The sequence below is a fragment of the Euprymna scolopes genome, chromosome 30, assembly GCF_053919585.1.
Source record: "Euprymna scolopes isolate OS-2025 chromosome 30, ASM5391958v1, whole genome shotgun sequence".
NCBI classification, from domain to species: domain Eukaryota; kingdom Metazoa; phylum Mollusca; class Cephalopoda; order Sepiida; family Sepiolidae; genus Euprymna; species Euprymna scolopes.
The window spans coordinates 76,553,309-76,579,774 of record NC_136511.1 but is presented as its reverse complement, the minus strand read 5'-3'; the positions used below and the strand labels follow the sequence as shown (position 1 = coordinate 76,579,774).

Genomic DNA, 26,466 nt, shown 5'->3' with positions numbered 1-26,466 from the left:
AAGTGGACGTGATTCTGACAATGAAATAAAAATCATTTTATTATCTATAGAGGTAAATAAGCTAGACGGGAAGCTGTATAACAAAGCAGTGCGCTCTTACTGTAAAAAATTGTTGACGAACGATAAAAGCAGCAGCAACCATATTTAAAGCACATATGCAAATTTGCAAAAGTGCACGCGCTGACACCACGCGAAGAAGAAAGAGAGAAAAGGAAAATAAAAATAAACCTCGTGATCAGAAAAGCGGAGAGAGAAGAGGTGTTTGACGCGTGAAGTGAGCGGACACATGCGCGATAATGTCAATGCGAGAAAAGAAAATACAGAAAAAAAGGACGGTACGTGGCCAGACGCAGGTAGCGACTGAAGGTGTTTTTACTCGTGTGCGGCGATAAAAGAAATGCGTCGCGGGGTCGAAAAACAAACAAACAAACAAACAAACAAATACAAGCGGAGAAACAAGTGATGACAGAGACACATACGTGAAAAAGCGTCTTGACAGACATGTTCGACGCATGAGTGATATTTTGAAACAGTGAAGGGCGTTGTTGAAAAACACAAGTAGTTGGCGGTACTATCCAGCCCACAAGTAGTCGGCGCTGGAATCCAGAGTGGTTACCTATTTACTGCGACTTGATCCAGGAGCGTTGAAACCAGACTTCGATGATTTGAGATGCAATCTGCGCTCAGGATGAAAGCCGGTTTAATTCGACTAAAACGGTAACCGCTACAAGTTTAAGTAATGTCTAAGCAGCAAATCTCTATGATGAACAGAACTGAAGTTATCGCATGAAATATGGCTTTCACCTTTTCCGAGACCGTGAACTTTGACCTGATATTCCCAAATGAAATTAATTCTAAACTAAAACAGATATTTGACCCAATTTAACGTCGATTGCTCAAACGATGTTGAACTTATGCCACATACAAACTTTATTGATCCCAACGTGCATGCTTTTGAACACCTACCTGACATTCTCCTTGGATGCAGACGTCTGTGGTCATATCGTTACAGCGAGTACCGTCCTTAACCATCGGAGCAAGAGCGTAGAAGAAGCTGTAACCATCCGGCTGGCAATAGAGTTTGCACTGGTCGGATGCTAGGAGGGAGAGGAAAGAAAGGAAAAATTAGTTACACGTTTGGCAGGTTCAAATTAACTATTCGAAGAAAAAAATACGGTTGAAAAAATCTGTTCCTAAAACTAAACGTAAACTCCATGAGCAAAGTTTCTTTCCTAGAACTGTCCGTCTGTGAAACAAGATACCATGGAGCTATTTCAAAGCTGACTATAACTTGGTTATTTTCAAGTCTAATGTAAATAAATTTTTTATCCGTCCTCTTAAATAACTAAGCTATACCAAAATTACGCCATTACTGATCATTACTGAGTTCTCACTAACTACTTAACACTTAACCCTTATCCTTGAGTGGTCTCTTCGCCTTGGTTAGTAGTGATTTTGAAGTAAAAAAAAAAGCATAACATCTCCTCTAGTTGATTCTCTGTTCGTGTGATATTTAAGCACATCATTTGAGCAACCTGGGATTCTTATGTCAAGAATAACAAGAAGCAACAACTTTTTAGTTTAGACAGATTGACATGCTGTTTTTTGTTTTGGTAAAAATCTAGCCTAACTTTTGTACGTAAAATCAGGAACAAACAATAGGAAGGAAACGGGTTGGCCCGGCACCGCCTACTTCCGGAAGAGAAAGACTCCCCAGCTCTAAGACAGGTTTCTCAAACACTTTAGTTTCAACACATTGAGTGCCGAACAGTTCAATGAAATCACTTTATGTTAGATACGAAAAGTCTCAGTTCTCGGTAAGAAGGGCACAGTTCCCGGTAAAGACAACACCTCAAAGCCCGGGCTTCCGTAAAGAAAGACAACCAATTTGTATACGGCAAAGTTCACCTCTCGCCAATCCTCGCAGCTTCGAGATCGCTTTTCCCATAAGACCGACTCACCATAATGACGGTGTTTCTTCTTTCCGATCAATCCTCACGCACGCCAGACACAAACGAACGCTCTTACGTCGAGAGTTAAGGTTAGTCTCACTTTCATGTCCACAACGTTAACTAGTATGATTTTTTTTCGAACGGGTCGAGATTTGTGAGAATTAAATACTTTGTTGATATATTTACTTTTCGTTGTTTTTTTTGTGATCATTTACTATAAAACAAAACAAAGCAACAACAAAAACACTTAATATGAAAAACATTTAAAAATTAAAAAGAAAACCAATATTTTTTTTTTTTGGGGGGGGTTATTTTACAATACGCAGAGGCACGAAAAAGTTGTCAAAAAAACAAATATATAACAAATAACTGTAACCAAAGACAAGATAAGTTTCTTTTCTATCTATCTGAATATGTTTTTTATTGTTTTTATTTTATGTAAAATGCTTATAAGGTTCGAAAAACAAGTAATATTGAACGCTGCCGGAGAACAAGAAAAATGACTGTGGCATCTCCTTACATCTTTGATGCATCTCTATTCAAAATAAGAAATAAATCAAAATGGTGGTAAAAACCCAACCAATAAATGTCAGGGTAACATTTATTGGTTGGGTTTCTATCACCATTTTTAATTACGAAAGACGAATTACTAATCCTTATTATATTGAATACATAATTTCTTGAGTTAACGCTTTCCGGACAACACTGGAACACTGGTCAACTAGTTAATAATCGTGTCGATGAACCGTCCTCACAGGTATGCAAACTTGGTTCATTCTATTAATAATTCTCAATCCTTTATCTTTCAACCGGCAATCATTCAGTCTGATTAAATTTTATCCTCGACCAGCTTTTAACTTCTATAGATTGTGAACCATTAGTATTAAAATATATACAAAACATACAAGCAATTTCGAACAAAAATGACCTAACAAAGCCCGATCACTAACCAAGTATATATATGGGATTATACAGCGTGTTCAAAAGGCAATGAAGGATTTTGAACTTGAATAGATTCTTTATTTTTGATGATATCTTTAAGTAATTTAACACAATCTGACTAAACCATTAGGAAATTTTAAACAAGAAATGCAAAATTCTTTATTTTTGTAAAATAATGTATTTAAATGTTGCCCATTTTCAGTTTCGCATATTTGTGCTCTTTCCAAAACATTATTCGTGACAGAGTGCAAAATCTCTGGGTTGCGATTTAACTCCCTTATTTTATTCCTGGTGTTTTCCTTCAATTCTTTGAGAGTTTGGGGTTTGTAAACATAAATTCTTTCTTTAAGATATCCTCACAAAGAAAAATTCGGGGCTAGTCAAGCCTGGGGAACGTGGTGTCCATTTGACATTGCCATACCAAGATATAATGTTGAGTGAAAATAATTGACCCCAGATTTTAGTAAAACAATTTAACAACTTGCATACGTTGTTCAGTACTATATTTTTCTAAAAGTTATTTCCAAAATATTATCTGTAAAATATCTGAAATAGAGAAAAAATAATCATAAATGGTAAAATGACAAAGATTTTCAACCCTTCATTTTCTTTTTGGACACCATATATTTAACAAAGAAGACCATAGTGATAGTCTACTAGGATTAGTGGTTTTTATTTCTATGCATGGAAACTGTGTTTGATCGAACAAACGTTGCGAGCATGTTCGCTCTATTCACGTAATGACGATTCAAGTCGGTTGGCTATGCCAGGAGTATTATGATGGGAGGATCTAAAAATATATTTTTAATGGCGAGCTCGCAACCGACTCCAGACCAACAGGAAGACCTGTGCTAAGCTACAAGGATATCTGCAAGCATGACACGAGGTGACATCGGCTCAATAGGCTGGGAGCCCGTGGTTGAGGATCGCAGCTTCTGAAGAAACGACGTACAGGCATGCTCCAAGATGAATGATGAGTAGAGAGACCATCTGTGGAGGGGGAGGATAGAACATAGACGGCAGAGGACTTCAACAGAGCTTTCGCAAACAGACACCCATACATCTATGGCATCTGCAACGAAGCTCATCGATCCACTATAGGTTTGTACAGTCAGAGTAGACGCTGCAATTTAGAAACGAACTAGTTTCCTGAGAGAGAGGAATGCCATCCTCCTCCTCCTCCTCCTCCTCCTCATCATCATCATCAGCAGCAGCAGCAGAAGCAGCAGAAGCAGCAGCAGCAGCGGCTCTGCCATTTAACAGACTTGGCGACCACGGCTCTCCAATTCAGGCGACTATCTCTAGCCAAAACAGCTAAACTTTTGACGTCCAATTGATCAAATTGTCCATCAAAGTGCATTTTGGTCGATCTTGCTTTCTCGATCCTGTCAATACACGATGTTCTATGTTAGGACATATTACAGTCAAAGAGGCAAAATATAAAATATCTGGTATCAATAACATAAAGGCATTTAAAAAATAATAAAACTGGTTATTCGAATTATTTGGATTTTTCGGACTACTGCATCTTGTGTGTCATTTTTACAACATTTCGATCGATGTTACCGCCGACCTTCTTCATGTGTATTGGGTCGAACTCAGGAATCATTCTGCCGAACTCAAACATCTGCAGAGAATTTCTTACGGAACCTTTTATTTAATTCACAGGGGTAGCTTGCTCTCGTACCGATTGGATAGAGGTTCTAAGTAACTCGCAATTATATTTTCGGTCGCCCACACTGAGGATTGAACCTTCAACGTCTGAAAGAATGTCACGGTTATGTCCACAAAGACCTGTGGCAGAGTGGTTTGAGTGCCTTTAAAATTCAGTTGTGAAAATGACACTCGAGATGAGAACAGTAGTCCGAAAATCCAAATAATACCCCCCCCCCCCAAAAAAAAAAACATATGATGCGTCGAACATTTTTACATGCATGCATATAAGGACATTTGAAAGAGAGACCGTAAGAGACCTCATCATATACTGTAGGTGAACCTTGTGCCACATTTTAGCTAAGCTGATGACAAGAAGATCATTATTGGATACGGAAGATGTTAAAACAATACACGTTTCAGAAATCAAATATCATAACAGAGTAAGGCAATCGTGGTCGGAGATTTTTATATATGTAAAATTAGCTTTCACATAGAAACAGAGAGAGAGAAACGACCGTCCGGATGAGTGAAAATACAGATGCTGCAAGCGATGCAGTAATAGAACAACGATTGCTAGCAGTTTAAGCTTTAAATCACCCTACAGAATAATATGATATTAAGTGCAATAAAATTCTGTAGGATATTTATAGTGTTTTTGTCTGTCTCACCGCCTCTTGTAGATCCAATTAGAAATAAAGACGCATGAATTTTCTAATTCACGGGGTTAGGTTGCTCTCGTACCGTCAGCCATGATTGGACAGAAGTCCTATGTAATTAGCAGTTGTATTTTCGTTTGCCCTCACTGAGGATTGAACCTTCAAACTTCAGAAGAAGGTAACTCTTAAAACTGAATATTTCCAAGTACTCTAACCACTGCGCCATGGGTCAATGCGAAATTTACCTTCAGATTCCCAAGTTCGACAGAAAGAATCCTGAGTTCGAAAAATACATCTGAAGAAAGCCGAAGATTACTGCTATACCATCCTTCCTTAAACAGAGGAATTTACACGGATTAGTACTATAAATAGCGCTAGTAATTCCAACACTGGTGAGAGAGATGCGACTGCACTTCAACTGCTAGCCGAGTCCCAGCAGATATATACGCTTTCCTATCTTTGTACATTATTGTTAATACACTTGTTCCTTAACCGAACCTCGACTTGATTGTTCTTATTTTCACTGTTGTTCCACGACACAACAATTACATCGACCAAAACGTTGTGAAAATGACACACAAGGTGAGAACAATAGTCCGAAATCCAAAAAATACGAATAACCAATCCTCATCCAAAAATTCTGAAACGTATTTTTTTTTTATTTTCGAGCATACATTTTACGAGTAATCCAATGATTTTGTATTAGAGTAATCTAACATATACACCTCTGTTGTCAGATTTTTAAGTCAGACCCAAATATCATTTAAGCTGGCAAATCAAACTATTTTCCTGATAAGCCAACTCTCATTTATTTTTGTTATATCGTGTTATTAGCTGTATAATAATGTACTGAGTTACATTTTATCTAAAATTTACTTAATCCAGCCTAGACGACTGTTGTGCAGTTTTTAATAATCACCGAAAAAAAAAATCAGCAGGGGGAGATAAATCATTTTAAACTAGAGAAAATACGAGGATCATTCCCAAAGTTATATCTCTTCTCTTTAATTCCGTCCGAATGTATCAGAGGGATAGCAAATTGTATTGTTATAGTGACTGAACATTTCATCTCTCTGCTGCAGATATTGACGGTGTGACTGAAGAAGTTAACTGCTGTCATGGATGTGCGTCAGAAGCAGAGATGTGTCATTGAATTCCTCCATGCTGAAAAAATTGAACCGATCAACATTCACCGGCGCTTGTTGAATGTTTATGAAGCTGATGCAGTTAATGTTAGCGCAGTACGGAGATGGGTTTGTCGATTTCAAAGTCGTGACAAGATGTCAGTAACAAAGCGTGCTTCGGAATTTTACGACTGAGACATCAAAAGAGGCTGGCAAAGGTGCATTAAGAATCGTGGTGACTATGTAGAAAAATGAATTTTGGAGTACAAAAGGTGGCGCGTTTTAATAGTACATCTCGTATCCTCATAGTTCTTCAATGTTTTAGTTTTTGAGTTAAAGAATAGAAGGCCATAAATTTGAAATGACCCTCGTATTGGAGTAATCGTACATATGAACTTGTCGAATTTTCGATGTTAGAAAATATGCATGGTCCATTTTTAGATTTGCAAGTCAGTCTGTAGACAGCTTTCTCTAGTAGCACCAGAGATAATAAATGAAAGCTGGCTAATCAGAAAAAAAGGTTTGATTTGCCAGCTTAAATGTTATTTCAGTCTGACTTCGAAATGGTGTATGACGTATTTCCAACTGTTCTTTCTGGTATATGTTTCTAGGACTTACTGATACATTCGATATTCAGCTTTTTACAGATGGTCCAGTGGAGATATGTACACAATCCATTGTATTCCATCATATAGTAGTCCTCCTTCAGCAGAAGTTACAAATATCTTTACTCTAGATCCTGCCATTTTTATCATTGTTGATACCACCTATGTTCTTAAAAGCATTGGTCATTAAGCCTTGATTTTCGGCGGCCATTACACTTCTTTGATCACAGTGGAGCGATCTTCGTTTTATTCAGTCTATAGAGAGTTCCTTATCTATATAACTTGGGCTGAATTCATCTAGAATATATATATATATATATATATATATATATATATATATATATATATATATATATATATATATATATATATATATATATAAAGGCTTCCTTCAGGCTTGACAAGGGTGCCTGCGCGTAAAGGTTTTGTGGCAAGAGTTGCGCAGTCACCAACCACACGTCTCCTGATTCGACATTGTTGAATACCAGTGGCCAGTGGAGGTTCAGAACGACTGGAAACAAATGCCGAGATAAGCGGAAATCACATACAGCGCCTAGAATTCCCAAATAGTCACCCATTTGGTACTAGCCAGGATCAACGTTGCTTAACTTCAGTGATCTGACGGGAACCGGTGTGTCAAAGTGATTATATATATATATATATATATATATATATATATATATATGATGTTTGTAACGTTTTGTCAGACGAGTGCCACTCCCTCAGACACTTAAAGTCCATGAGTCAAAAAATGACTTCCATCGCCACAGGACCATTTTAATAGACAAATGCCTGAGGGAATATCTATACACAGATGATGTTACAGAGTCTTAGCTTTGTACGACAGCTAAGTCTCTCTCTCTCGGTCCAAATGTTGAGATCCAGCAACAAGCAAGAGCAAAATAGACAGCAACAAGTTAAACTGCAGACCAGCTTAATGCGGGTACTGGTCTATCGCTTCATGGTTGTTTAAATCAGAGATTTGCTTCTCCTAGAAAAAAGGTTGCCTTCACTTACGGGAGCCCTCTCCACCCCAACACACACATACATACGCACAAACACACACGGTGCTAGTTGGCCGTTTACCCCGAAAAAGAGTTCATTCGCTCTTTGGATGGTATATATATATATATATATACGTTATCTGGCTGTGGAAATGATTATATATTCTCTCACATTCTGAAATTCCTATTGCTTATTGCTTATTAGGTAAGCTTGTCGTGATGACATCCTTAGCGAGTATAAAACTCCTACTAGTGAGACATCGACTTGGGTTATAGCTGGTCGCGATGATGACATCCCTTGTTCGAGACGAAAGCAGGTTGATTTCACTGTTGGGCTTTGTTGCGGTTCATATGATCTGTGATAGACTTTCTTGTGTGCAGCGCGTTTGCTCAGTTGGTAGAGTGCTTGCCCCGCATGCAAAAGACTCGGGTTTCGACTCCTGTTCGGATGTGTTTACATGATAAGCCCAAATGAAGGCGAAACTCGAGTCTTGGACTTCCGATTTGTTGGGTTTCATGGCTCTTGTGAGCTGCGACATTGTCGGGCTGTAGAAATAATTATAATTGTTTATATATATATATATATATATATTTATATATATATAAATATATATATATAAATATATATATATATATATTTATATATATATTATATGCATACATATATATTTATATATGTATTATGTTGTAGTATATATCGTATATGTGTATATAGAAAATACTTGGCACGCTATATATACACATATCTATTATCTTTGCTGAAATATTAGCGTATCAAGTCAACAAATTAACGGAAGTTAATTCAATTGATTTCATTAAAAGAATCAGCTTTCAAAGCTTCTCGTGTTTTTACTTATTTTAAAGTGATTATGTTTTTGTAGGGTGTGATATGTGAAAATGAGACGAGGATGGCCGTCTGAATTTGATCCCGGTTCGTCGATTTTGGTGTTTCAGGGTCGCCAAGAAACCGCACCCATTCCTGCCCCTACAGATAACATTTTTCACGAACTAGCTCACCAAACGAGTTGTCAGAGGTGTAGAAAGGTCTATTACGCCCAATGACATTGAGAGGATGCATTTCAAACACAGCAGGAGTGTGAAACAAGGAATAGTTGAAAAAAAAAAAAAAAGGAAAATAAGAATTGATATTTTAAGATGCGTCCATTTAATATACGCGGTTAGAGATAAAAATACTATTTCAAACTTTAGTGTGACAGATTTAACGGAAATTCTGTTTAAAAGTTATCTATATAAATTAAACAGTAGATGTATGTATGTGTGTATGCATGTGCGTATATCTGTGTGTAAATATTTAACCGGTAAACTCTTAAGCTACTGATCAGATAACACTGAAAATAACAGGAAATAGTAATCTTATACCAAGAATGTGTTATATAACGAGTAAAATCTTTGTTTGGCCGAATGAAATATGTCGGGATGTTGAAATGCAAAATGTTCATTTCAACTTGCCAACATATTTTTATTACTTCTGCGCATGCGTCAATTCATTCATAGCTTGAAATGGTTTAATTTTACATCTTTCTCGATATATCAAACGGTAAGGAATGCGACTTGAGCGCTAAAGATTTTGGTTTCGATTCTTGCTTATGGCACCCAGGTCCTATTTTTTTTTTTTTTACTCATGTTCACCCCTTACAAAGCATTTTGGATTTAAGGGGCTACTATTTGGGGCCGTGTCTAGGAAAAATTAACAAGATATTTGTTTATGTTACATTCAAACTTCTGCATATCAGTACAGCCAGGAAAGCAGACAACAGAAAGGGAATTCTAAAGCCTAGCTGTTCGAGGGAAGAAACTATTAGAATAGAGATCTTTCTGACATTTAGAGACAACAGTAGTGAAGGGGTGAGATCTTGTTGCTAAATGGGTTTGTCGGTTTTTGTTTGTTTTAACTTTTGAAATCATTATTATATATTAGATACACTATAATATTCAATAAAGAATTGGCTATGTAATTATAATTACGAAATCTTCATGAATTAAAATATATTTTATAACCGGGTAAGCCCCCCCCCCACTAGTATGTAATAAATATAAAAGAATTTATTGAATTTATTTCGTACTTAAGCATAATAGATCTAACGGGCATTTTGGTGCTCCTGCAGAGTAATTAGAGTTGAAACCAATGCATTTCATGTGAAAACATTATCACGTACTAGACTGCTCATGACCCGTTGGGTTAGCATATGTTGAGGCTAGCTATGGAATAGTGAATATATTAATTAAGACAAAAATATGCGCGTTTGCGAGTACAACGATGGCCACCACTTTAAACATAAAGAATTACATTGCTTAATATGCAGAAAATTTAAATGCAATAATCGTTTTCAGCATACCCGAAAACCATTAGAAGTTGTCATTTTAAAGGAAAACCAAGTAAAAATTTATCAAATCTTCCATTTTTATATTTGCTTTAAAAGTTATATTATATAGTGTTAGTCATCCTAACCTTAAAATTTGTCTGGTGTTACTTCCGCCGAATGGCTTTGTAAATAAAGAAGTGCGACACTAAACGAAAGCACTTATCACAAGTCAACGGCTTTGTTTTTGTAATGTTAAAGGTTCTGCGCTTGTTTTAGCGTCTCTAATTGTAGCATAAAAAATGAATTTAAAAAGTTTTAAACTGTTAAAAAATGAAAATGGAAGGAAATATTTTTTCCTTTTAACTGTTTGATAACGATTCCAACTTTCAATGAAAAATATAAATAAAATTCGTAAAATGTTTGATAACGATTCCAACTTTCAATCAAAAATATAAATAAAATTTGTAAAATGCCGATGAAAAAAAAAAGCAAAAGGGATTTAGTTTTGTTTTTATTTGCATATTTTAAACGCGAAAACATTTTCGATTAAAAAAACCCTACATGGCTTTATTTTCATATAATACGCATGCGCAGAATTCTTTCAAACCGGCTGGACGTTTTAAATGCATAAGCAAGCTGATCTGAGTTTTATAATTATATAGATATACGTGTTGTGTCGAAATTAGTATAAATTAAAAAAAAAAAAAATACGATAAACGATCCTGTAGAAGATGTTAAATCTAGGTTTTAAAAAAATATGAATACTACCGGTTCGACATTTGAAATGGCAGATTATAATTAAAAAAACAAAAAACAAATAAACCCAAGGGAGATAAGTGTTTCACATTAAAGCATTTTTACTTGTAATTATTTTTTACTATATGATTGTGACGGACTTGAAAATTCTATTTAAAACTTTCAGGTATTATGTTTCTGATTTTTTTCAGATGATTATTATTGATTATTCGTATTATTTGTATTATTCACACAACTGTTCTAAATTTTTAAATTACATATTCTCCCCAAACAAGGCACAATGCCACTTTGTTGTAGGGAGTTACTATAAGGGACATAAGTTTCAGGGATGCTATGTAGGGAGTTGAGCAGCAAGATGTCTGTTCATATTACACTTTAACTTCTGCATGTCAGTACAGTTGGGGAAACAGGAACCAGAAAGAGAATTCCAGAGCCTAGTAGTTCAGGGGAAGAAACTATTAGAGTAGAAGGGTTTCTTACACCTAGGGATCTCTACTGTGTAGGGGTGGGACTTTGCTGCTTGTCCGGTTTGATGGGGATACAAAGGCTTGTAGTTCATCGTAACATTCACCATTAAAATAGAAGAGGCAGAGGGATGCAACATTTCGTCGGTGGGACACAGGTTGAGGCTTAGATAACAGTTCAGGACCTATCAAGTTGGCGACTCTCTTTTGAACACTGCCCAGGAGTGAGAGACTAATAGCAGATACACCAGCCCAAATGTGACAACAATACTCCATACACGGGCCAATGGTGGCCTTATAAAAATACAGGATACTTTCAGGCGTAAGTAGCTTTCTAGCACGATAGAGAAAGAGCCCATCTTCTTCGCAGCAGCCTTGGCAATACCCTCAATGTATCTGTTTCTATTCATGTTCCCTGTGAACGTTAAGCCGAAGAGTTTGAACGAACTACTTACAGGTGATGTATCTTTAGCCATAACTATTGATAGTTGATAAGGTTTCTTGTCGTTATTAAAGGAAATAAGCTTAGCCTTAGCAGCATTGAATGTGACCATCCATTTTTGTCCCCATTCCACTACAGATTGGAGGTCTTCTTCTAGTGTTTCTGCCATTGCCTTAGATATGTGTTCATTTGTTTTGCCTTCGTGTCTGTTATAGAGCGTGGTGTCATCAGCAAATATACCCAACTCAGAGACAATTTATCAGGGAGGTAATTTATGAATAATATGAATAATAAAGGTTCAAGGATCGACCCTGGAGTACACCCGTATTCATATCATATTGCTTAGATATACAACCGACGAGGAGAACCTGGATCTTCTCTTATTTAATGATTTATGTTAAGTATTCATCCGGTAATAACGTATGATCTGATTCTGCTGAGAAGCCTGAGAAGTCTTAGATATATCCAGGGCTACTGCCCCTGCTTCGTCCAGTGTATGGTATATACCTTCAGAGATTACAGTTAGAATATCTGCAGTAGAACGGGCTAGCCTAAATCCATATCGTTGGTTGCTCGGAAGTTTAGCAACTGTAAGGTGATGGACTAGAGATTGATTAATTATGGATTCAAATATTTTGGTGAAAAGAGGGAGGGTGCTAATGGGGCGATAATTTAATGGGTCAGTTCTTTCGCTAGAATTCTTGTAAACTGGTACCACAGAAGCAGTTTTCCAGCGATTAGTAAAGCAAGATTCATTAAGGCGTTTGTTGTAAAGTTTGGAGAGGACTGAAGCAACCTCAGCGGACCATATTTTTAATAGTACAGACGGGATGAGATCGGGTCCACATGCTTTTGAGGTGTGTAGGTTTTTTTTTTATGATATCCTGCAATTGAGAAAGGATGATTTTCAGGTCATAATGTATGGTGTCAGTCCACAGAGGAAAACCAAAGAGGGAGGGAAGGGGTTTCTGGGTTCAATGTAGAGCTTGAGACAAACTGATGTTAGCTTTTTTACGGTTGCAGTGCAAACAACTTCATGATTGTTGGATAGTGGGGGAACCTTTGATTGCCCATTTCTGAAAAGTTGTAACTAACTGATTTTTATATAATTTTGTTTGTCTATACTTCGCGATAACTCTTGGGTAATGCCCCAGGGGTTCTTTTAGGGATAATAAAAACACTCCATTTTTATGACTATTTTACCATATTTGTCCAAAATTTTCTGTGTATGTCTATTTAGCAGTTTTGCGTGGTGCTGAACTCAAATTTAAATATGTTAAGGCCTTGGGGACTTTTCGGGCTAAATGGAGGGGGGCAAATGCTGAACTTAGTCATTTTTTATACCTCGTTCACTGTACACTCACGATGCATGCTTCATATGTTTTATTTTTATGTTTCTTCTTTGTATGATTTTAATCTTTTTTTGTTCGAATCAAGATATTTACATTTTTTTTTAATAATAAACCAATAATAATAATAATAATAATAATAATAATAATAATAATAATAATAATAATAATATAATAATAATGATAACAGAAAATGTTTTCTTTATAATTTTTTTTTTGTATTAAGTGTAATGTGTTCAGCATTTCGGCATCTTTCGGCGTTTTCCGTAAACCGCACGGGCAATTCTAACGATAGCACGGTCCTTCTATTACATATGTACCGAAAAATCGACTTCAACCTTGTACGTAACAGACTTAAAAACATGCTATTTATAACTTAAGCGCGACAGAGTGACCGTCTCTTATTGAAGTGCTTGACTTCATCTCAAGGAACACGTGTCCATTTAATACGCGCCTTTAAAGATGGACGTGATATTTCAAACTAAAACGTGGGAGTCGGATATACGGACAGAACCTCTTATAGCGATGCGTAGTCAAGCCCAACATTTTTCCAAAAGATATTCTAGTGAAAACAGGAAAGTAAATACAACGTCAAAAATATTTAATGCGTAAATACTGTGACGAACGGTCGACCATTTTGCTTATTGTGCCATTGAACGATCGAATGTCAAGCTGAAGAATTATTGTGATGATTATTGGGCGGAGAGACGCCATTAAATAAGAATGTGTCAGAATCATTCACGCTCAAAGAAACATACACATGCATCCATTTCCAATCGTGCTCTAAACCATCTCTCTTTCTTTCCACACACACACACACACACACACAAACACGCACTTATATATGTATATATATATATATATATATATATATATATATATATATATATTAAGTAATGTGATTTATAATTTAAAAATTTTAAAAATTTTTAAAATTTAAAAATCAAAATTTAATTAAATTAAAAATCAGTTTCATAAGAAGGAACAACAACAAAGTCAATATATATATATATATATATATATATATATATATATATATATATATATATATATATATAACTACTAAAGCGTGAGAGTCCTAGAGTGGATGAAACGCCGAATATTCAGTGTAGCTTAATCGCCATATACATTTTATAAATTACTATATATATATATATATATATATATATATATATATATATATATATATATATATATATATATATATATATATAGTAATCCAAAGACAAACTTATACGCAATCGCCTGACAGTTGTCGAATGTAAGCCAAATGCAATGTAAACATTGGCAATTGTCGGAAAGCTTGAATTGTTTTTAACCAGTGAGCAATGAGTTACGCGCTTGCGCACTCACACATACATATATAACATTCCATGATAAAAACCTACAATCGTCCGACATTAAAAATATCTAAACTAACAATACTAAAATTTGATACCCTAACAATTCCACATAAAGACTAAAATTACTAGAAGGCATACTGATTAAAAAATTCAGTCCCTTATAAACCGGCTCTCATTTAATATCGGGACAAATTCAATAACTAACAATAAATAAACTAACTAAATAAAATATGAAATAAGAAAATCAAAATTAAAAATAAAAATAATTCTCCCATACCCATTCCGCATCCACGTTTATAATCAATAAGAAAAAAATAGAACTAACTATAAATACACCAAGACTCAATAAAGAAAATGGCGACAACAACAATCGCTCCTGACGACAAGCGGATACACCGATTGAAAGCGAGAAGAATATGGCCGAACAATAATTATAGGGCTTCATAATATACAACAGGCCAGCCGAAATAAAAAAAGATGGCTCGGCGAATTTAAAAGATATCCAACGAAATCGAAAAAAAAAAACGAAGAACTCAGTCGTGTTCAATCGGACGTGCTTGAATAATGACTTGCCGCCAAAATATGCACACACACACACACACACACACACACACACACACACACACACACACACACACACACACACACACACACACACATATATATATATATATATATATATATATATATATATATATATATATATATATATATATATATATATACGAGGGTATTTTATCGTGTTTCCGAGAGCATAACATAGGCACAACCTTGCATTTGAATATATTAAATTTGCATTGTATTAATTAGTAATTAGCAAGTTTTTTTTAATGTTAGTTTCTTTCTAAGCACTCTTAAATATGTATATTTAAATATGTATGAATAAAAGATCAATACGAAAAATATATGAATGTTTATATCTTTTCTGTATTTATTTCCTGTGTGTTTACGTGTAGGAATACAAAGTCTTTTGAAAAAAAAAACAAGAATGTTTCCTTTAAAAGCATATAATTTTCGACCAATCCGATCTTCCTCAGTGTGAATGATAGAGACCATGAGTGTACGGGCAGCTTTAGCAACAGGAGGGGCACGGATATAGCCATTAAGGTAAAGCTCTATTTGAATATGACCCTTCCAACATTTTTGACTTGGAATGGGCAGCAACTTGTGTGGCCTCTATTCAAAATTAAGTCTTTCATAAAATTTTGAATTTGACACCCACGTACCCCACGAAAATACTCGCATATGTGAACATACGTTTGACTACTTCGATCAGTGATGTGCTATTTAGGAAAACTTTTCGAGGATTTAACTTTATGTAACAGATTTCTGTGCGGATATATATATGAGCAGATATGTTCTCCAGCCAAGACTCTCTTACTTGACAACCATTATGGAAATATACTGTAAATATACTTTTCCTAATACAGTTCTTATTGATCTACCTTTGTTTGGTGAGTCTTCATTTGTATTGCCTGATACCTTATTTGGTTCAACCTGCAAACATAATATATATATATATATATATATATATATATATATATATATATATATATATATATATATATATATATAACTGTAGACACAGGCTAATCTTCTCACACCAATAGAAACACCCCCTGAAATAATTAATACATATAATCTCAATCAATAAATTACATAACAAAAACACACTCATTTTTCATTTCTGTTACACATCTATATTTGAATTTTAGCAGACATATTATTTCCAGAAAGAATATTAACTGCGTTTATATCTTTTAATAACATATTAACAATTATATGACGCTATCAAAAATCTCCCTCTCTTTATCAACGCAAGCTGCCCTCCTTGTTTGAATTTCCAACGTTTTTTTCCGTTTCTGAAATAGAACAGCGTCACACTTTTCACATGAAAAAGAAATGTTCAAATATTTGTACTGGCGATTTTGTTTTCTTAATCTCATTCATCCAGAGGAAGTCTCGAAATAAAGATGAAACGTTGATGAACACATAACTCGGTTTGTTTCTTTTTTATTTTTTTATTTCTCTCTCTGACCCTATATCTATATATTCATGCACATATGCACACAGAAAAGTTCGACAATAAAGGGGCAAGTAGTCAAAGAGATAAATGAATAACTAGATAAACCGAGAATATCAAGATAACCTACCCGTGTACAAATTTGCTTCCACTTGGATGCATCTATTAATTTGTGAATCATACCGATTGTAGCAGAAACTTTTCTTTTCATTTCTCTGCGTGTACAGTGTCTATGCACTTGAATAGAATCAAGTTTATTTACCAGTGTACCTAGCGATAGATCAACTCGTTAGTACACCAGCTGTTCTTTCGTCAATACGACACTTTTTTTTTCTTTAAAGGTGACTCGTTGAGGGGCATGGCAAATACAAGTTTCAAGTGAAAGCTATTATTAACTCTATGCAATGGATGTAAACATACGTATGTCCGACTAGCTTCAATAATCGCGTATGGAAATTTATCTTCACGAGAAATGAACGGGAGGGTTCATCTTGATCTTAATAATAACGGATAATAATCAGTAAAGGAAACAATAATCACATATATAGATTCAATTTTATGAGCAAGAAATGGTAGGCCTAATCTTTATAATAACTAATTATCATAAGGGAAATATTTTTTTCACTTTTGATAGACGCAAAAATATTCTTTTGTTCTTAATAATTTTATGAGTAAATTAAGCAGTAATCTTACATATAATTGCTTTATTCGCAAATTCAGGAGAGGAAGAATCAGAGAGTGTGTGTGTGTGTGTGAAGGTGAGAGAGAGAGAGAGAGAGAGAGAGAGAGAGAGAGAGATAGAGAGAGAGAGAGAGAGAGCAGATTAATTTTTTATTCAATTTTCACCCCAAACAAGGTACAGTGAAACCTTGATGTAGAAGGGCTACAATCGGGGACATAAGTTGCAGGGATATTATGATAGGAGATGAGAAGCAAGATGTCTGTTCACATTAAACTTGAACTTCTGCATGTCAGTACAGTTGGGAAAGCAGAATCTATTAGAGTAGAAGGCTTTCTTACAATTAGGGATATCTACTGTGTAGGGGTGGGATTTAGTTGCTCATCGGGTTTGTTGGGGGTATTTATGCCGAGAGAGTACAACTGCTTGTAGTTCGTCAGAGCATTCACCATTAAAATACTTGTAGGCAGATGGATGCAACATTTCGTCGATGGGACAGAGGCTGAAGCTTAAATGACAGTTCAAGACCTATCAAGTTGACGACTCTCTTTTGAACACTGTCCAGGAGTGAGAGACAAGTATCAGATACACCAGCCTAAATGTGAGAACATGAGCGAATGGTGGCCTTATAGAGGTACAGGATGTTTTCAGACGTAAGTAGCTTTCTAGCACGGTAGAGGGAGCCCACCTTCTTCGCAGCAGCCTTTTTTCAATTCCGATACGATTCCGTTATCCCCAAAAGTTCCGATTGTTTCGATTCTCAATTCCAATTAATCATTCCAACACTAATATATATATATATGTGTGTGTGTGTGTGTGTGTGTGTGTGTGTGTATGTGTTACATATGTGTATATATTATATATATGTGTGTATATATATATGTGTGTATATATATCTATTATATGTTTATATATATATATTAATATATATATATATATATATATATATATATATATATATATATATATATATATATATATATTGCCATTCAATCACTAAAGGATAGAACCACCCCGCAATCCTAATTTTCTTAGTTAACTGGAATGCAATCAACGAATATACATATATATGTTTTGAAATAGGAAATATAACTTCATTGAACTTGTTATCAGAAGCAATTCGGGCGATATTATAAATGTTATTACTATAGAGAAGAGACCAAGAAGATAAGAGAATAAAATAAAAGACTATGGCTGAGTACTTCCTCTCCACTTTAAAGACACAGACAGACATATGCACGGACTTGGAGTCTATATCCGTAACACTCTCTTCTTGACTAGAAAGTACAATCTAGAATCAGAAAATCGGGGCTTCATGTGTTTAATACTAACCTTGAAAAACTTCACTTATTGTTTATATTTTTACTACTATTCTCTCTTGAATCAGGACTGTACCCTGATTAACTACGTCTCTGGCAGTATAAATGCAGCACTCTGTTTAGATAGTAGCGCCCAGGTATATGTATTTGGTAATTTTAATGTCAACCATAGTAATTCTCTCTCTTTTTTTTTACATGGTAGTCACCACCTATCAAGGCCCGGAAGCCACTCGGGGATAAGGGGTATTGCGTGTACAGTAATCAATGGGATAATATCGTAGTAATCGTTAGTATTGGAGATTTGATAAAGTGTCTTACTTTCATTCAGAGATTTGTTTGTGTTGGACTTGAAGACATCCAAGTTGTAGTCAGGTGGGAAACAGGCAAACGGAAGAGAGTTCCACAGGAGTGCACTTCTAAGAAAGAAACTTTGTTCATGGAATCTACGTCTTGGTTTGTCGAACTACACTGACCTAATTAGTAGCAGCATGCACAGTTTCTTTATATCTCATTCCTTTACACAGACTGTCACGTTACCGATCCGCCTCCAGGACTGCGATAATCAGAAAACCCTGATTTATTCTTAAAATGAGTGCCCTGAAATTGTGTTAAAGATGCCGATTAACAACTCGGAAACGCATATTACTTTGTGATATTGGTAGACCACACCTTTAACTCTCGACTACAAGCTGAGAAGCCACTGTTTAAAGTTATAAGATACTTCAAAAGGCTAATTGGGAAGCCATCAGAGATTAAGATGCCTTATGAACTAATAATTTTTTTCCCTTCTTGCTGAACAGTGCGTCAATGACCCAAGTGAATGGCGCAAAACAGACAATGAAACACATGTTCTCATACAGAAATTCTATAGCAATGGTTTTCAACCACTGTGCCGCGGCACAATAGTGTGCCACGGAATGATTACGGGTGAGCCGTGAAGGGATAATAGCTAGAAGCCATTTAATTTCATTTTGTTTAATAAAAAACATTTAATTTTTTAATCATAATGATACCACTCAATTCAACTCTAAATAAAAAAATCCATCGAAATCTTACTGCAATTCTCAACTATGTAAACTGGGAATGTCTTAGCTAAACAACATTAAAAATAAAAAAAACGAGAAGACTTTAAAAAATATTGAAGAAGAGTAAAAATGTGTCTTCCTTACAGTCGCCCACGTATTGCAGCAGGAGTTAAAAAACACCAGGCACATCTATCCCACTGATATTCGCCCATGTTATTCTATGCCAGATACTGAATACAGGATTTGTTGATTTATATGAGTAAAAATTCTTGTTATATCATCTTTATTTTTTTATATTTTATTGCAAAAAGGCTTTATGAGTAGAAAATGCATATTTTTTATGATAGGTGTGCCGCGAAAATTTACTAAAACTCAATAGTAGTATGCCGGTATTTAAAAAAGGTTCTATAGCAAGTCTTACTCTCCACAATGATTCAATTCACCCTGTGAGACTGCAATTGCGAAAAAGGCAGCATGCATTCAAACGATTCATCCATCATAAATCAAGTACAGATAAGTTATAGTGCATTAGCCGCAACTAAGAAAATATACTGAAACAACCAGAAAACCCATCGAGTTGCAGAAGATAAGAACTCGCAATTTTGGGGAAATAAAAGAACAATCAATAATTCCTCCACTATCCATCAACCAGAAGGCTGACCGCATGCCTGGCGATTAGCATTCAACCCCACTTTAGCTCCTACAAATCACTCCTCCCAAACTTCCCTTTTGTGAACAGAAGCCATACTTGATCTGAAAATCACTCCTTTTCATGTGCATAATGTCATAAAAATCAGACACCCCCAAAGCGTGTGGGCCTGGTATCATTCGTGTTATACTAATAAAGTAATGCTCTGCTGAGCTAGCCCATGCACTCTCCAAACTCTGCAACAAATGCCTTGCCTAATCTTGTTTCTCTAATACTTGGAAAATTACCTCCGTGGTATCAATATTCAATAATTTTTATGAAAGAGCTGATTTGATCAATCATCGCTTCATCAGTTTCCTCCCTCTCTTCACTAAAGATCTTGAGTCAATCAGTCAAGTGCTAGTCCATCATCTCTCTGATCGAAAATATGGATTAAGACAAGCCTGTTCTACTGCGAATATTTTAACGACTATCTCTGAACGCATATAACGTACACTACATAAGCAAGGAGAAGCTAGAGCGGTAGGCCTTGATATATTCAAAGTCCTCGACAAGGTCTGGAATGAAGGGCTTCTCGTAAAAATTAAATCATACGGTATTATTGGACGAATGCTAAATATAATCAGACCCTTTTTAGACAAGAGGAAAATCCAGGTTATCCTCGATAGACGTGCATCCAAAGAATATGCGGTTTTTCCTTAGGGGTCGATTCTTGGACCTTTATTATTCCTGATATTCAGAATTTTTTTTCAAAAGTCTTCCTGTACTTAAATGTGCTTAACAAGACTCTGCCGTCTAGAAACCATGACATGAAGGTAGAAAAGAAAGTAGAGGTGTGTTGGTTCAGCAAAAAAAAAAAAAAAAAAAAAAGGAAAGTAGAAAAGAAAGTAGAGGCGTGTTGGTTCAGCAAAAAAAAAAAAGAAAAAAAAAGAAAGAAGGAAAATTGTGAGCGCCAAAAACAAAAAGGTGGTAGTAGGCAGGCTTTAACCCGTACCACGGTGAAAAAGAAAGTGAAAAAAAAGTGACGTCTTTGCTGTTGCGCCCATCACCAAACCGGAAATGTTGCAGGTTTAAATTAAGGCTAGTCAAACGAAAAGAGGGGATGACTTTCGAAAATATCGGCGACAAAAGCGACCCCTTCCTATAGTAAAGTGTCCAGTTGAGGGTGAAGGAATTAATATTTTAGCCAATTTTTCGGTATTTGTCGTCCGAAGGGTCGAGCTTCAAAAGGATACCGATCTCGTGAAAATCTGTCGCCTTTGTTGAAAGGCATACATACATACATACATACATACATACATTTAAACAGACAGGTGAGATTTATATTATAGATTACAAGAAACATTCTCAACCACAGCTTGCTGTGACTAATAACGCCTTATTTGAGAGCTCATCGTCCAAACCTCGGAATAACATTCACAGAAAAAATGGACAAATAAACTGAGGACATTTATTTTATTTGTGGACTGTCATCCTTATCTACATAGTTGTTGTTGTCTCACCACGTTTTGACCAATTAATCCTCTGGCCTGCGTTGGGTAGGATTGAAACCGCTATCTTCAGACAATGCTCACCTGGAACCGTAGAGACTCAACGTCCCTATCCACTGAGGATTCCAAAAGACAATATATAAATTGAGGATATTGTCAAGACTGCTTCAAAGAAGGTGAGTTCCTTCTATCCTGATTAAAAATTAATCACACTTGAGAGTATCCCACATCTCTACCAAGCCACCATCCGCTCATGCACCGAGTATTATTGTCACATCTGGGCTGGTGCATCTACCGCTAGCCCCCCCCCCCCGCTTTTCGATGGGATTCAAAAAAAGAGATTCCAACCTAATAAGTCGCACACTATCAACCAAGCTTCATCCTCTGTTCCATCACCGCAACGTTACATTCTTGTGTTAGTTTAACAAGAACTCTAATGGAATATGCTCTAAAAAAGATAATACTCGCATGCACATGTTTCAGTTTATTACCGTTTTGTTCTGGGGGATTTTTTTTTTTTTGCTTCATTCATTTATTTTCAAAGGAACATAACGTTACGTTCAATCTCTACGATATTTCTGTTTATAATAAATGAGAATTCTGCATCAATTAAAATATATCATTTATATGGCTGTGACAACGTGACAACAGCATATTCTTTTCACTGCTTTGACTCTCGAGTATATATCCGTTAATATCTTATATGTTTTTATATAGACAAATGTGGTTCTCGGTTGATCAAGTGTGTCTAACTCGAGAGTCAAAAGAATGAAAATAATATTCTGTTGTCAGAGCCCCAATTATTTATGTGTATTTTACGACTGGGCAACGCCGGGCGGCCTGCTAGTGTTGCCATACGACACGGTTTTAAATTCGGACTGTTGAAATGCGTATTGAGAACCGCGTAAAGAAAGAAAGTCAAAAAGACTTCTGTACCTGTCAACTAACCTGCCAACCAGCAAAATCCACCATTTTCACTGTTGAGGTTACTAAATGCTGGCAAGTCTATTACGTTAATAGCTTCTACCTCAGACTGCTAGATATTAAAATTCTCTGAGTGTATTTACATGCAGAAATTTAAATATAATATTCCGTTGCTCAACTCCTTACAGATGTAAGTATGTAAACGTGATCCTAAATAACAGTCTTTTTCGTCTAAGTGACAATATGCCTTATCTGGTATAAATAAGAGAAAAAAACAAGACGGTGAAAATGATTAATAATACCTTAAATAATAGAAGACAGGTACTTTAAGCCAGAAAAGTATACTTACTTATTAGTTATTTTATTCATTATTTAAAACTTACTATCGTAACTAGCTTCCTTACCGGAATCTTTACTTATATATAAAAGGAACTTTGTGTGTGTGTGTGTGTGTGTGTGTGTGTGTGTGTGTGTGTGTATGTGTAATAGAGAGAGAGAGAGCGAGAGAGAGAGCGAGAGAGAGAGAGAGAGAGAGAGAGAGAGAGAGAGGGTGTATATGTGGGAAAGAGTTCATTTCCTATGTACTCTGAAACAGCACAGCCGATTTTTTTAAAAATTTCACACAAATGTACATTATGTGTCTGGGAGTGTCTTTAGATAGGTTTTGTATCAGAAGGCCTACAATAACTCTTGATAATCGAAATAATCTGAATAAAAGAAAATCAGTCCAATTTTGACTAAAATGAACACTTTTATACAGCCTAGCATCACAATTGCATTCAAAAATTTTATCATCGCAGAAGCAGAATAGCCCATAGTATAAAATCAACAGTAGGTTCTTCCATAAAGATGTTTCTGTTTAGAGCACAATTAAACCATGATATTTGACTTTTGCATTTTAAACTTTAATTTACGCTATTATATATAAAAATAATTTTATAAAATCAACAGTAGGTTCTCTATGGAGACTACAATGTATTGTGGAATAAGTCATTGAGGGGAGGCATGTGAAGCTTCCTCCCGGTATACCGCGATGGGTCTCCAGCAGCTATCAATCAATCTGGTCGAAAAATGGGCGATTTACTGATTTCAATGACAATAAAAGTATGGGGTGTGTGGAACATTTGTTGATTCTCATTCAATCCCGGCCAACGTCGTGTTTCTATGCTAGTATGTTTTAAAACAAAGACGCTTTTGTTTTGTAAAATACATGCTGAAAGTAAAAAAAAAAAAGAAAATAAATAGTGTCTTAGCAGAACCAAATATATCGATGTACTAGGAAGTAAGGAGCACGTGTCTTGTGGTTAGCACATCGATGCCTCCGTTCAGTCTCGAAAAACAAAGGATACCCCCTGCAGGGGCAGTTGCTCATGTAATTGTGAGACAAGGGTTGCACAATTCCAAACCACACCACTCCTTAATCCGCATTGCTTGAGTCCAGTGGCAAGGAGAAATCCAGGACGACTGAAAACAATGCCGAGATAAGCGGAGAGCACATACAGCACCTGGAAGTCCCAAATGGTCACCCATCTGGTACTGACCAGGCTCATTGTTGCTTAACTTCGGTGATCTGATGGGAACCGGTGTGTCAAACGTGATCATGCCGCATGGCAAACACCTATAAAAAAAAGTATCTAAATACCAAACCTTTGATCAAATCGTCCAACAAAAATAGTGACAAGACTTTTACAGGAGTACAAAATAAAATTCACCTTCCGTCCATCTTGTGTACGGTTTCCATTTGTAAAATCGTCCATGAAAAATTTTAGCATTATACATTTGACATTGTTCGGCTCTGTAATCTATTTGGCTGTCCGGGCATTTCTGAAAAAAAAAAAAAAAAAAAAAGAAAAAAGAAAAAAATGAAATAATTCAAATCAAATGGTAACAAATATCACCGCATAACACATACATACTAGTTGTCCCGATCCAGCGTTGCCCGAAAGCACCTTTATTTGCATTATTATTTCGCACCAAAATATTATTTTTAAATCAATCGTTGTTTCGAAAAAATAAGTTGATGGATTAGTGTGTGTATGTGTGTGTGTGTGTGCGCGCGTGCTGTTTATAAATTCGAATCAAAATCTCTTTTAATCCCAAATGCGAAACATTTATTTACGGTATGAAAAAAGAATCGTCGATAGAACTGTGGATAATAGTAAAATCGAACACTCATAGAATAAACACAAAATAAATAAAAATTAGTAAGAGTTCGTTTTGCATAGACATGATTGTGTGATATATTCCTTATATGTCAACACTCGGGCCTCACACGTTGTATGCAAACAGTCGCAAGGGGACAAAGACAAAGAAAGAACTCCACTCACTTTTTTCATTTGAAACAACAGATATTTATTTACAGGTTCTTCCAGAATAAGGCCTTGCCTTTTTTTCAAAAGTCTTCCTGTACTTCAATGTGCTTAACAAGACTCTGCCGTGTCGAACGCGTGATACTCTGACTTTGTCTGGCCATGTTTAAGACACGTCTTTCCCTGTTGCTCTCGGGCCACGTGTGCAACATGCCTTTTTCTGTCCTTCTCAGACCACGTTTTTCTTTTTTCATAATCTTTTTATTTTTTCTTCCTCGCTATGACGTCACCTAACACACGGCTCAGTCATTTGCTAAAGTTGGCTGTCGTACAGCTGCTGCTGTTGCTGCCACATGCGCATTCACGCTTTATTACACTGTTTATATTTAAAAAATGGTCTTAAATTTTCAATAATGCTATATTTTATTTGTTAACTATGAAAAATTAATATCTTTAACGCATATAGACACACACACACACACACACACACGCACACACACACACACACACACACACACACACACACACACACACACACACACACACGCGCACACACACATGCACGCACACATGTAGATACATTATAAAGCAAACATTGTTAAAATAACAGAATTTTCTGCTTATTTATACTTTTATATTATATTTTTTTATTTTTTCAATTTTTCTAATAATCTTTTTGTGTCAAAATCCAAATAATGTATGTTCCATATGTATCACAAACGTTTCTGATTCTTTATCGAGTCATCTTCAGGTGACAAAATCAACGAAAAGGCTAAAGAAAAAAAAAAGAATTTCAAAAAGACAGTGAGTACTTTTTTTTTTTAATCTAACTGACTTTACAAAAGCCTTCCATTCGAAGTCTAACGTAAACATTAGTCGTACAAGCTTACCAAAGCAGGGGACTTTTTCTTTTCTTTTATTACACAGAAATCACCACTTATCAAGGCCCGGAGGCCACTCGGGGATAAGGGTTAATGGGTTTACATTAGTCATCGTGATTATAACGTAGTAAACATAAGTAGTGGGAATTTTGTAAATTGGATTGCTTAGGGGACGGTTCATCAAGAACTTGTTTACGTTGGACTTGAAGACAATCAGACTGTATTCAGCTGGAAAGCAGGCAATCGGAAAAGAGTTCCACAGGCCTGCAGTTCTAAGAAAGAAGCTTTGTTCATGGAATCTATATTTATGTTTAAGCACAGATAAAGAGTGTGGGAAATTATTGAGTGTGGTTTTGGTCAGACGAGTGTTTTTCGTGAAAATTTGGTGAGGGGGAAGAATAGATTGAAGCTCAGACGAGCACTTGCTATGAAAATAACGATAAAGCAGAGAAAGGCTCACAACGTCTCTTCTGAAGGAAAGCGTTTGTAGGGCATCCTCGCTAAGCTACGAAGTGTGTCAAGGCAGGAACTCTGTCAAGGCAGATGTGTC

The 26,466-nt window shown here is 35.8% G+C and overlaps 1 protein-coding gene and 1 pseudogene across 1 annotated transcript in view; both read right to left on the bottom strand.

The window, feature by feature from the left end:
* Nucleotides 1-26,466, bottom strand: part of LOC145254844 (A disintegrin and metalloproteinase with thrombospondin motifs 18-like) — a 675,825-nt gene that overhangs the window by 74,588 nt on the left and 574,771 nt on the right. The window contains exons 14-15 of the mRNA XM_080113681.1: nucleotides 24,439-24,550; nucleotides 967-1,097 (exon numbers count right to left, since the gene is read on the bottom strand). Coding sequence (XP_079969807.1) covers nucleotides 967-1,097; nucleotides 24,439-24,550 — 243 coding nt within the window. The remainder of the gene's footprint in view (nucleotides 1-966; nucleotides 1,098-24,438; nucleotides 24,551-26,466) is intronic.
* Nucleotides 24,220-24,337, bottom strand: LOC145254934 (5S ribosomal RNA; annotated as a pseudogene).